A 13,591-nucleotide genomic window follows, 5' to 3' on the forward strand; every position below is an offset into this window, starting at 1 on the left:
CATTTTGATAGTATCAAACAATTGAGGTATACTTATGTCTTTCCCAACTGAAGATGTACAAAATTTTGGAAGGTATACTCCGGAATATTATATCCTCAATAGTGTGACATATGATCTTTTGAATACAAAACAAATATATGCTGGATACAAAAGAAATATATGCTGAACACTTAAAAGACTTTAACTGAAGTTAAATAAGAAGACATTTGCTAAAATGACAACACAGTGGTGTTAAATACGCTGTGGAGAGTTGTGACAGAAAATTATTCTCAATTGGGTGTATTGCGGAAATTAAACGAATGAAACAAAACCCCACCCAACCTGACTACGTAGTTATATAACACTTATAAAGTTGTCACACTGAGTTAGCTGTATAATGATGACATGTAATTTTGTAGAAAGTGTTTGTTATATTCACAATATCCGGGCAATTGCACAAAGCTTACAGACAGCTGCCGTTGCATTAATGACTATTTTAAAGCTTTCAGTCATACGTCACAGTACTTCGAACAGGATCACGGTTTCCCGTCTACGTAGATTAAAACGCAATCTATACTAAACGTCTGTCATGTCATTGATTTTCATCAATATAGACAATTTGTAGGTAACACTCGATAGAGCGTCAGTCGATATCACAACAGCGAAACTAAAGTACTTTGGACAATACCACTCAACTTGTTTGACCATTTCTCCAAGAAATATTCACTTGCATGTCACGAGTAACCAGCAAAATAACTAGTTTTCATTAATGAATACTCCAGAAACAGAACATTTCGAAACTTACTATCGGATAATTGTATGTAGAAAGTTTAGTAAATGGCACACACTTATAGGATGAGCATTTTTAACTGTTATATATATTTAAAAGTAATGAAAGAAATAACATAATTTATGGGTAAAGCACATTTTATTTGATTATGGACGCTTCAAACATTCACTTAACACCCGAGACACTGAAAAACCTTTTTTTACGTATTTGAGAAAAATAATAATAAAATCGCGCAAATCGCGAAATAGGTGGTGCGGATATCAACTGAAAAAGGCAATGTAAAAGTATTCTTCCAATCTGTAATGGCTGTACATCTGATAGGAAGAAATAAACAACACAGGGACCATTTGGAAAACAATGGAAAACCTGAACTAGACACTCACACCTGAAAAAATATAATAAAATAAAAAATCTACCCACCCTACCTATTTAAAATTGAATGTAATCGGAACCACACACTTTTTTTTATTTGGCCTGATTGATATTTATATTAGGTTCTAAATCCAGAACAACAAACACATATAAAATGACCGCAAAATATGTTTAATGTTTTGATAATAAGTGCGATACTTTTTAATTTTAATGTCAGGATGGGGAAGGGACTATGATTACTAGAGAACTAAGGTTTAACTTGAACTGGTCTAATTTCTCTCTAAATACAAAATACAACACTTTGTACAGCAAAATTGCTTGTACGAATAAACTATGCTTACATCTATAAATTTAGAGTACACTTGAAAATACTGATGGCTGGTTGTGGCAGATAAAACTACTCACAATGTTCGATGTAAAGTCTGTTTTGTCTTGTCACACTATTGAAGCGCAGACCCGGTTAAACGTTGGGTTTCCAAGAAGTAACAGAGTGCAGAACTTCCCCATACAGGAATCGAACGGCATACTACAGCATCGGTGCGGTGTAGGTTCATCACATATCAAATTCTGAAGTGAAACTCCCAGAACTGTCAAGCATTGTCCCTTTTATACTAAGTGTCAAAACAACTCTCTTGCGACACACGATTGGATGATTGCCACCAGGTGTCCTTCATAGTATATGAAAATTCGAAAAAGTTGTTTATTGTTCGAACATATGCTAAATGTACTACTTAACTGAAATTATATGCGAGTAAACATGTTTCTCTCCAGAACTTGTCAACAACTGTGCCCGACCAACCCAATGTCACTGACCCCGGCCAATAACTTTACTTAAAACATGTCACCACTTAGGTGTTAAGCTTTAGCTTAAATTTTTAATTTCCTGGAATGCCTCGCCACAATGTAAGAAAGCATTTCCTAAGCCAAGGTTTTCCGATGTAGAATTAGTGAATATGATTGTTCTATGTCCCCTAAGCATATGTATATCAGTGTGAGAAAGTATGAAGTAATGTGAGGTAATTAGCTCTGAAGGGTTGTTTATTCCCAAAACACCAGCCGCTACTCTTCACGTTTTACTGTACTATCATGATTTCCACATATCACTACAGAAAATATAAAGGAGGGTATTCAATGCAATTTTTTATCTCCATTTTGCGTACTACATTTTCAACATACTACACTCATCATATTTGTACATGAATTATTAATGGGATGATATTGGGGTCACCGTATAATGAAATTACGCTCTCGTAAAATCGATAGACTTTTAAGAAAATATTTCAGTTACATAGTTATCATTATTATGGTTATAATTCCTACCAAATGTCTGATGTAATATATTTCTTTTTTACCATCAGTTTGTTGAAGTATTGATATTGAAATAATAACTGAAATGACGTATCTGAACACAGTTTTAACAATAGTGATGCATTTTATCAATACTTTCTTTGATACAAATTTTCAATATCAGACAAATTGCAGCATATAGCCAAAATGACCATACTGCTCCAATGCTGTTATTATATATAGAAAGGCGTCGGCTAAATATCACACCAGTCTGCCAAGTGAAATCAAAGTTTCTTCGTCCTCTTATGCAATTAAAAGAGAAGCTTTGTTCTTCCTTTAAACATCAATTCATTGGAATATTAAGTTAAAATTTCACAACCCCCCTCTTCCACACGCCTTTAAACCAAACACCATATATGTATGTCCAATCAACGATGAGGTTAATTTGCATTGAACTATTCTTCATCCAGACACCTCTCGAAACACCCTTGCCAATATCAGGCAGTCTTTTGGCCAACAATCGCCTCTTGACACAATTCCCATGGAATATGCAATGATTAAGATTTGAACAATTTTCCATCAACATTTTAAATTCTATGCCCGCCAAATACTTACGCAACGGATCTTTAGTATAAGTCGTTTGCACACACAAATCAAAACTAAACCTTAAATCTTCGATCGTATTTCTACTAGATTAATTTAATAGTTATAGAAATTGGCAGAAAGGTCATCACACTAGTTATTCTGTGTTAATGCATGCCATCAAACGCTTAATTACACACTGGACAAAGTAATAAAACATCGCCTGCAATGTAAGTGCACGTAAATCATGTCTAGTATATTTTGGCTTTAAGACAGATTTTGATTAATATAGCAATTGGGGTAATTCCAGTTGCAAAATAAATCTGCGTGGTTGTGACAACTTTATATAAATATATATTGCACATATATAGTATGAAGAGCAAAAGAAGTGCACATAAAAGAAAATCAACATACGATTTTTTAAGAGACCGGGTTATCGATAATCAAACTATAATCACACACACTCATACGATGCATAACACTAAATTACTACGAAACTACAATATGAAGGTGAGCAAATTCAATCATGAACATTAAGTTTTAAATCGATTGAACATAGATATTGTGTATGTATGTATGTATGTATGTATGTATGTATGTATGTATGTATGTATGTATGTATGTATGTATGTATGTATGTATGTGTGTGTGTGTGTGTGTGTGTGTGTGTGTGTGTGCGTGCGAGCGTGCGTGCGTGCGTGTGCGTGTGCGTGTGCGTGTGTGTGTGTGTTGTTACATGCCGATCAACATAAGGATCGGGTGCAACATCTAAACCTCTATATCTCAAAGCATACCTATATGGATACTATATATCAATTTGTGAAAATTAATAAAATGCAATAAATTCGCATTTCATTGATATTTCTTGCTTGTTTGGTGGAGAAGATCTGTTATACTTTGGACTGTAGTCGAAACAGTCTTCTGTACTCTGCACGTACATGTATAAAGTTATCGTACTGTTTGGTTTTGTATTTCTGTTGAAACATTCACCACTCACACAGTTTATTACACTTTGCATGTTTACTTTATCCATTTGTCAGAATTTTCAAACTGACGTACGCTGTTCGGTAGTTTTATGGTATAGGTATGCAAATACAACCGCCAAGTTCACCTATATATACACCAAAGTCCTTGGGGAACACCAATCATGCTGCTCATCTCCTCCGAGATTGCTTTTTCTTGTACTTACTTCTCCATATAAGCTTGTAGAAAGCTCGCCTAAAGTCTTTATTAAAAACAGTATAGATAACTGGATTACAGCAACTGTTGACGTAACCAAGCCATACTAAAAAAGCCTCAAGTTTTCTAGGTGGCGGGCAATCACAAAAGGGAACGATGACGTACATCAAGAAATACGGAAACCAACAGATTATGAAGAGTCCCATAACAATACCTAAAGTTGTAGCTGCTTTCCTTTCACGCATTACATTTATTTTTTGCTTTTCATGGTGAAGTTTGGTATGGAAATTTCGCACAGAGACACACTTCCCACTGCTATCCCTATTTCCTGGATCGCTGCTAGATTCATCATGGTCTTGATAGGTGATGTCAGGCTCCATTTCTGAAGTTTCCTGTGTCGTCCCATTTTTGAACGGTGTACTTGTTGAGGGGGTTGCTTGCACTGTGTACGCTTTGCTGGACTTTGTGCACTTACTGTCACCATCACTCTGGATGTTATTACCCAGGTACGTTGTGCCCGACATTATCATTTGTTTGCTGCGATGTTTACCGCGTATTCTGTCTCTCGCTGCTATCCATATACGATAGTACACAAAGACCATGATCAGAAACGGCAGAAAAAAAGCTGCGATGGCAGAGAAAACAGTATACCCTTTGTGACTGGTAATATGGCATATAATAGCCCATTGATTTACTCCCGGGCCTCTATCAGAGTCATTATTCAAACCAAGCAATGGGGGAACTGATATCGCAGCACTTACAAGCCAAACAATTAATATAGCTAACAGAATATTCTTTTTCGTTCTCCTTGTGGCGTAGTTAATCGGATCAGTTATGGCCATGTAACGATCAATGGCTATAGCACACAAGTTACAAATTGAAGCAGTGCACACCATCAAGTCACTGGTTGTCCATATATCACAGATAATAAATCCAAACGGCCAGTAGCCGATAACATGATTAGCAACGGCAAAGGGAAGAACAAACACTGCAATGGTCAAGTCAGCCACAGCTAATGACACCAAAAAGTAATTCTGCACCTGTTGAAGGGCTCTTTCAGTGTTGATGGCCACAATTACAAAGATATTTCCGGTTGCCGTCACCAAGAGTAGAACAACCATTGCCACAGCTGACAATACCATCTCCCAGAGGGGTAGATTGTCTGCATCGAGAGGATGTCTGTAAGGTGTTGATGAATTTTCCAACGACACATTGCTTGAAATATTATAGTTTGTATTATTAGGCTCCATTGAGTATATCATCTAGATGAGGAATAAGAAAAGAATTATCAATATTAATTTCGTCGAATATTTTTTTAAACAAGCAGCAAACATTAAACGTATACATGATCTCCTTACATGGAAAACGTCAATGGTCGCTCAAACCGTTATTCAACTCCGTGGATAAATTAATGTCTTTTCTGGTATTACGGGTGTGGCTTGCATCCTATATGAATCATATGTCTAATTAATGACATTTACAAATTAGATGGTATAATAATGAATGGTTGATCAGATTGCCATCTTACATGTGGATAAATCGAAGTTGTCATGATCAACACATGACTTAAAGATGATTGACATGACTTGCATCTTCTTTGAATATTTTGCATAATTCTTAAATTTACTGATGAGATCATGAATGGTTGATTGTATTTTCATCTTACTTGGTGGATAAATTGATAGACGTCATAACACGTGGACTATTAATGATTGACGTTTTCATATAGCCTTTAATGATTGGCTTAGATCGTGTCACATGATATGGACTCTTGACCCATATAGTTAGTGACCTCATTTTGTATATAGGGGCACTAGTCACGTGGGCTGAACAGGTGTTGTGGTATGCAGTCGAGGTCGAAAGCTCCCCTTTCTTATTGAAATATCTGTCATAACGGGAGGGGTTAAATTAAATTTCTTAGTTATGCTTAATTTGCTGACTTCAAGCCATAAAATTGAAACAGTGGAAAGTAACAACTGCTTGTAAAATAGCCTTTAATATATTCATATTTTGGAATGTGTGCAAGTGGTGCATGCATTTGACAATTTATTTAGGCAATCTTTACAGCTATCGGTTGAATGTTTCATAGATAATAAATAACTACGGTGCCTTTATCAAAAAATGTTATTAACTGAAAGCAAACATTGTCAAAACGTTGCTTAACTTTACTGTATTTAACCACAATTCAATTAAATGACATATTTAGGAGCTAGTATTAAGATTTTGAGTTAGCACAATGTTTAATAACACGGAGTGGCTGACCATGCATCTTTGAGCTTTTCTAAGTTCTGCTTTGGAAAGAAGGTCGGTGCAGATGTCCTGGACAAGGTTGGTTTAATACTGAATCCAAAAAAATCGATCCATCTATTTATATATAAATTTAATGTGTATTCTATGTTAAGTATGATCAATACCTTTGTCTCGTTCGATATGTGAGGAGGAATTCCATTGCAAGTGTGAAGAAAATCGATTTTACTCTTCTCGTGTATAAATTTAAATGAATTTAACAAATCAATGCTTGTGGAATATATCAAGGTAACATTTGTTTGTGCATGTCATAATCTGATGACTGACATGGCTTTCTGCAAATGATGAATATCGTATTCTTGACAGACAAGTAGGGGTAATGCAATAACGCCAGCGAGAGGAACACATTCATTTCACTTTCAGTTTCAATAGCGATAGCCTTATCATCAGAAGTAATCCACATACGAGTAAAGGCTGTCAGAATGCTATCAAGAAAATGGAAACTATTTATTACAGTTTGATAGAAATGTTGGGAGCCTAGGTTTCTTTGTCAATAAGACGTTATTGTCTAGTTACATGTGTATATATATTATCAATTACTAGAGAGTTTATTCGTGTAATTATTAATATATAACAATACCGCCTCTGTATGAAATAATATGGATGACTGAAAAAAGACGTGCCTTTGAGATAATATGAATACAGTTTGTATCATCACCAATGTAAATTGGGCGAATTTTACAAAGGTTGCAGCTTAACATGTTACTATACCCATTCACGAGGCGACTAGTGGACAACAGCTTAATCGGTTCAAACTATACGTATCCTTGGCGACAACATATTTAGATTTTAGTTATATACAGAACAGAATATCTTCCTTTGGATTTTTGTTCCTACACATTAGTTGTTAGACTACAACATTCTTAGCTATAGTTGTCATATATGATATACCCCTTAATTGGCAAAATAAATTATAACAAACTATACGAATTGCAGCTTGCATGCCTAAGTTATTGCCTTATATTTGTAGCAGAGCATTTGAGTAATAAGTTACAACCCCCCCCCCCACACACACACACACGAGTGTGTGTGCGTGTACTTATGAATTCTAACGTATTGTATACCTCGAACACATATTGTTTGATATACCTAGTGTCTATTACACCCCATGTGCCTCTACACTACATATTAAATCATACATTATTTCTCGGCATTTCATATTTACTATTAAACACAAGAGATTCATTTGATAGTGTCAATGTTCAGTAATGAAATTCACGAGTTCATGGATATATCTACCAAGTCCTGAAATTGCTCCAGGTAATTTTCTTCATTTAATTCATTGTTGTTCAAATGAACATCTTTTGCTCTCAACCTTGAAATGTCTGCTTAGTATATTTAGTCGCCTTGGTTACCGTTAACCTGAATTTCACGTATTTTACGTATGAACACATGGTATGGTCAGGTGACAACCACTCCCCTGAGTAGCGCGTGCAAACCCCTTAGTGCGCAATGCATCTGGGACCGGCAACAGGTCTATTTGAACCACGATCTGTATACCATAGGGGATAAGTATTGTGCAGTGATTACAAAGATTTATCAACTCCATATTATTTCATCAACTTACTTTGAGTATGAGATGACCCTGGGAGAGGGGAGGGGGTGGTGATGACAGGAAGATAAAGGGACATAAATGCGAGTGAGTAAAAACGATCAGCAGCAAGTGTAACCATGGAGGACGGCTATGTAAAGCATTGATATTGAATTATTCAACCGTTAATATTGTCACAGCACTTGTTAAACATATACTTTGTATGATACAAATTGCGGTATGAATTTTTAATGTACCCATATTCAACATTAATATTAAATAAATATTACAAGTCGATATGGCTCAGATGTTTCACTTATTCGCCCTAGGAAGACTTTATAAAATCTTGTCGAGCATGGCAAAATGATTTCCCACATGATGCCATAGTAGTTATTCATATGAGCCAAACATCTCAAAATTGTATTGCAATATCATAATAACTTTAATTTAGTGGCACTTATGATGTTGTAGGTTGTGATGATGCCGTATGCATAAAATAATGAGGGCTCACAGACTGCAAACTTGTATTGCAAAACGTCGATGAAAGATAACTTTCTTTAACAGTGTGGTAATATTCCTCAGAACAACAGCTAGCTAACAAATAAGTTGATCATTGCACCAGGTGTTTCTATGAATGTACTCAATCATCATCTTGGTCTGAAGTTAATGTGATTATAATCGATCCAGCTCGACTTGTTATGTGTTGAGCGACAATAGGGAACTTGCAAACCCACCATGTTGAATGTTGCATCATGGGAAATGTGATAATAAATACTCATCAATTAGCATTATAAACAATGTTGATACATTGTTTGTAACCACAAATAATCCATTCATAGGTACCCTGACCATTGTGGGAGGTTTATTTTATCGGTAGCTCCAGATTGGGTATTACGATAACCTCAGATAATCCCATAGTCCTTTGCGTCTGAGCATGCTCAGTCTGGATTGCAAGTTCCCTGTTGTTTCACGTCCTAATCGGGTCGATTCTTTAGCCCAAAAAATAATCTAGTGACAGGTAGTTGATAACACGTGATGGAATTGAACTGTCGAGGAATTTCCAAATAGCAGTAATATGTTGGCTTTGCATTCACACCATAATAGTATGAACCAGTCATTTGACAATGTATATATGGCTGCATTGAATACAGAGCTGCGAGTTGAGAGATGAGGCGGAAGAACTGTTGCCACTCAACGTAACAGCAAGTCTGGTAGAGTAGATTGCAATAACACTATATGCATTGGGTACATTGAGTAGAAGGTAAATGAACTTCATTTCAAAGTAAGTCAGGAAAGGGAATCACATTTAATCTACCAGTAGTAGTAGTGATGTAAGGATATTACACTAGAAAAAAGCAATATTGTTGGTTTCCTCAGGCGTCGATATATTGCGGCGATTCTTTAAACTATCCCTATTACTCGTGGACTAATAAACAGATATCACGCCTGAAAGAAATTTAGTTAACAGATTTATACTGTGTTGAGTTAGAATAATGTATACCTTTGTGATGAGTCTCCCTGATACAAGTCAAGAGGTGTTTCAAAATTGTAATAAAGATTGGTTTCCGTAGTTCGCCTTCCTTATATCAATACTAACCAAAGGATCTTGCGCCTCCGAAAGCTGTCAATGTGAAGGCTTGCAGTATCAAGGACAATGGTTATTCTGTAAAAAAAATGAACAACATGTTAACAAATCGATCGGATGTATATTTTCAGAATGTTTTCAGCACAAGTTCACATCAAATTCAAACATGCCATGTCAAGAATTGCAAGCTATCGTGCACACATGTGTCAGTAGGTAAGTTTACATATGGACTCAGGCCGAAGGACAGACAGACAGACAGACAGACAGTCATATAACCAATTTTATATTTGTGTTCAGAAACTTTGCCTGAAGTAATTTTCTCCTTAAAAATATGAACCTGACTCAAATTAACGCTGTATAGATACATTTATAATACTTTTATCATGAAACATTCTATCAGCGACAGATACTAGTATTTGAATTATATATCGTAGGAATGTTTTCCAAAGTGAGATCGTATGTCAATTGATATTTTCCCAAATGACCCCCACATACGCACTTCAAATCGTGATTTCCAAGATGACCGCCCCATCTAAACACCACCGTCCCAGCCATTTAATGACCGTTCCCTTATTCCAAAATGTACAATTGACAAAATGCCAAAGACTGATAACAGCACTGCTAGTGGCTATCTCGTGTATTTTCTTTTCAGGTGTATATTGCTGTTTGACTATTTGATTATAATTGTATGGGGTATCTACTTGCCATAGCTGATAAAATAAAACTCCGAGTGATATGCGTAGAATATCTATATACGAGTCGGTTTTGTGAAGACGTCATTAGGAAAAATCACAGCAGGCCACAGGCCAACATCAAAAAAGACCGGACAACATCATATGTTTTTTTTTAGGTTTGCGCATGGCCCAGTTGTTGCCAATGGCAGCGTCTGTAGCATCAGTGGGGTGCAATAATTCGTACATGATGATTTCTCACAAAAGCAACAACATCATATGTCTAGTTCCTTGGGGGAAAGTGGTCGAGCATTGACAAAGTTTGTTTCATGAACTGACGTACGAACTATGATGTTGTACAGATAAGATTATTGAACATTTTGTTTTGTAACATACATATCATTTTCTTGTCTCCTTGCCAACTCAATAGTTTGCAGGAAGGGAAACTGCGGCGATAATGAAATCCGTTATTGAAACATCACAGAAATATGCAAAACCAGTCCTTTTTGTCAAAGTGGTCGCACATTTCAGTTTTATTTTTTTTTAAATGCGGAAATCGCAGAGCTTCAAGACAAGAGACTAGTAAATTTTCTGTGAAGGCATGTCCGTCATCAATCAGTTCATATTGATTTAGGCATTATCGTAAAAATCAGTGACCGGTGAACGTCACAAAAATAACATATACCACATGACAATGTAATATACACAACATTACATTTGTGCGTACAAGAAGACCTGGCTTTTTATCACTGTCATTAACCTTCCTTTCACTGCCTTGACAATAGCGTGAGCAAAATTGAGTCATGTTCAAATATAACATTTGACACCTGTCATGAATATTTAAGACTTTGTCAATACTTGTCTGTTTAAAAATCGTACAACTTAACCCAGGCAATTCTTAAGTCATCCAACCCTATTATTGAATTTTAACTTCACAATCACACAATGTCAGCTTATTTGGTCAACATTTCCAATTACGATTTTGGAAGACAAATTGGATTTTGTTCTCCGTGAGTGACTGCATATTAAGGCTTCAGGGTGAAATTCATTCACAAATGATGCTATCAGGAATGCATTTCTATAATCCCACTTGCCTAACTGAATACACGCACTAATGTTAATGGAAACCCTTGAAATACCATATCAGTTTCAAATTTATCTTGTCAACTGTTCTTTTTCCCCCCTACAACATGTCTTGAAATTAATACATGGATATAGCTAAAACACGGATAATGGATTTACACTTTATTGTGTTAGAATATTGTATACCTGTGATGGGTCTCCCTGATACAAGAGGTGTTGCAAAATTATAGTTCGTCTGTGGCTAAGGCTAGTTACTGTAACATTGTCATTATCGAGAGTATGGGATACATCAATTAGCGTTAACCCAGTCGTTATCACCCTCAGATAGTAGCTTCTAAAATCTGCACTTTAACGTAATGTTGTTACATCTCACTACATGTATTCCTTGCAACTTGGATAACGTTGAATATAATGAGGTTAATAAGCCATCGTAACTGGGGCATTGCACGTTTTCGTATTCTTTATGTGCCCGATGGTTTAATAAAGGCATGTATATGCTTTGAAGGCATTATGAAAACCCAGTGGGCGTGTTGTGCAGTATTTGGCTGAATGTAGCATGTTTCGTTATACAGATAAAGACACCGAGGGGTGAAAAATAGACAAATAATGAGACAAACAAGAGGGGAAGAGTGAAAAAGGGACACAATAGTCATCAGAGGTAGACAGAAAGACGAACATACGGACATACCCACAGAGACAGACATATAACACAGATACAGACACAGACACAGACACAAAGGGAAAAGGGTAAACGTAGCATAGCCCGTTTGTAAGCATAAGAACCAGCAGAATGTCATCACATGAATTTATAGACATTTAAGGTATTTAAAATTTCATCACAAATGATTGACATGTACAAAATGCAACGAAAATTGGAATTCTCTGTGTAATTGCATTAAATAACATACATTTTTATATCACAAGCCCCAGATAGGTATAATCACATTTAATCAGATCTTGGATTACTATAAAGACCCTCCTAATCAAGGGAACCCCTGGCCAGGGGGTCAAGGCCACGAGACACGATGTATTAAACATATATGTGAACATACCCAGCAGTCATTTTGTAATTAAATTCCATCCTCATCAAGAGTTTGGGTAACAAGAGAAGACGTTTAATTCTGTAATTTATACTGATTGCTTTTTTGACATGCCCTCTAAAAAGCATACTGTCAGAAAAACAATCCAGCACGAACAGAAAAAAACCCGTAAAATATTGAAACATGACTTATACTCATTAATATTCAAGGAACACGTTTTCCTGTGCAAGAATATTGATGAAGCTCTATATCGTTTCAAGATTTGTGTGATAAAAGTATTAACGAGGTTCAAGGTTATATGTGACAGCAAATTTCTCTTGTAATCTTAGGAACATATAATGTCAACGCCCGTGATTGAATCAATGGCGAGGTTTAGACTAATGTTCGTATATACTGAACATTAATTTATCACTTTCCATTGTTTTCTGGGTCTAGGCCTTGTTTTAATGTACAAGCTTAACATAATAATATATATATAATGCCATGCCAGTGTACTTTCATCTTATTTCACTTAAATTAGAGTATGTTTTAAAAATATAGAAATTTACCCAGTAAATATATCAACTATGACAGAAATGAATGTGTTATCAAGGTTTGAATTTCTGTTGTTAATAACTGATCACTCTCGTTTTGATAACGGATTCATCTGTGTTCATAAATCCGTGGTGTTTTACTCTTTAAGTTATCATTATATAAGACCTGCTGGATAAGAAAGTGATGCTTCGTTTGTAAGTAATACATCTATGAGATGATCTGATGTACTAGTGGGTTTATTAGTGTGGTAAAGGGGTAACGTTTTATTTTCTGTTTATGCTTCGTAGGAATAGCACCATTGCAGACCTTATAACATACGTACATATGTACTAAATGAAATCATATTGCGCATAAACACATGTCAATAATGTCCTTCCTTATTCGAAAGCCATTGAAAAAGAAGTTTTGTGTAGAGATAAAACACACTAATAGGGGTTAGAGGTAGCTTCTTTCTTTCTATTGATGAGATCCATGATACCATTACATCCTTGGACACGTTTCACCTAATAAAGACATCAAAGGCTTTTCAAGTCCGCTTTCGCATATATCCCTATTGAATTCCTACTTAGTTGAATTCCCCCTATACTGTAGTTGTGTGAGCGTACTCCTGATGTTCAAAGATACGTTTGTGTTAGCAATACTGTGAATCAA

The 13,591-nt window shown here is 35.8% G+C and overlaps 1 protein-coding gene across 1 annotated transcript; it reads right to left on the reverse strand.

Moving 5' to 3' along the window:
- Window positions 1-4,164: 4,164 nt before the first annotated feature.
- Window positions 4,165-5,439, reverse strand: LOC144446335 (putative G-protein coupled receptor No18). The gene has a single exon (XM_078136082.1). It carries the CDS (start codon window positions 5,437-5,439, stop codon window positions 4,165-4,167), a length of 1,275 nt encoding a protein of 424 aa, XP_077992208.1.
- Between the last annotated feature and the right edge of the window lie 8,152 nt (window positions 5,440-13,591).

Source organism: Glandiceps talaboti, chromosome 15 (assembly GCF_964340395.1).
Source record: "Glandiceps talaboti chromosome 15, keGlaTala1.1, whole genome shotgun sequence".
NCBI classification, from domain to species: domain Eukaryota; kingdom Metazoa; phylum Hemichordata; class Enteropneusta; family Spengelidae; genus Glandiceps; species Glandiceps talaboti.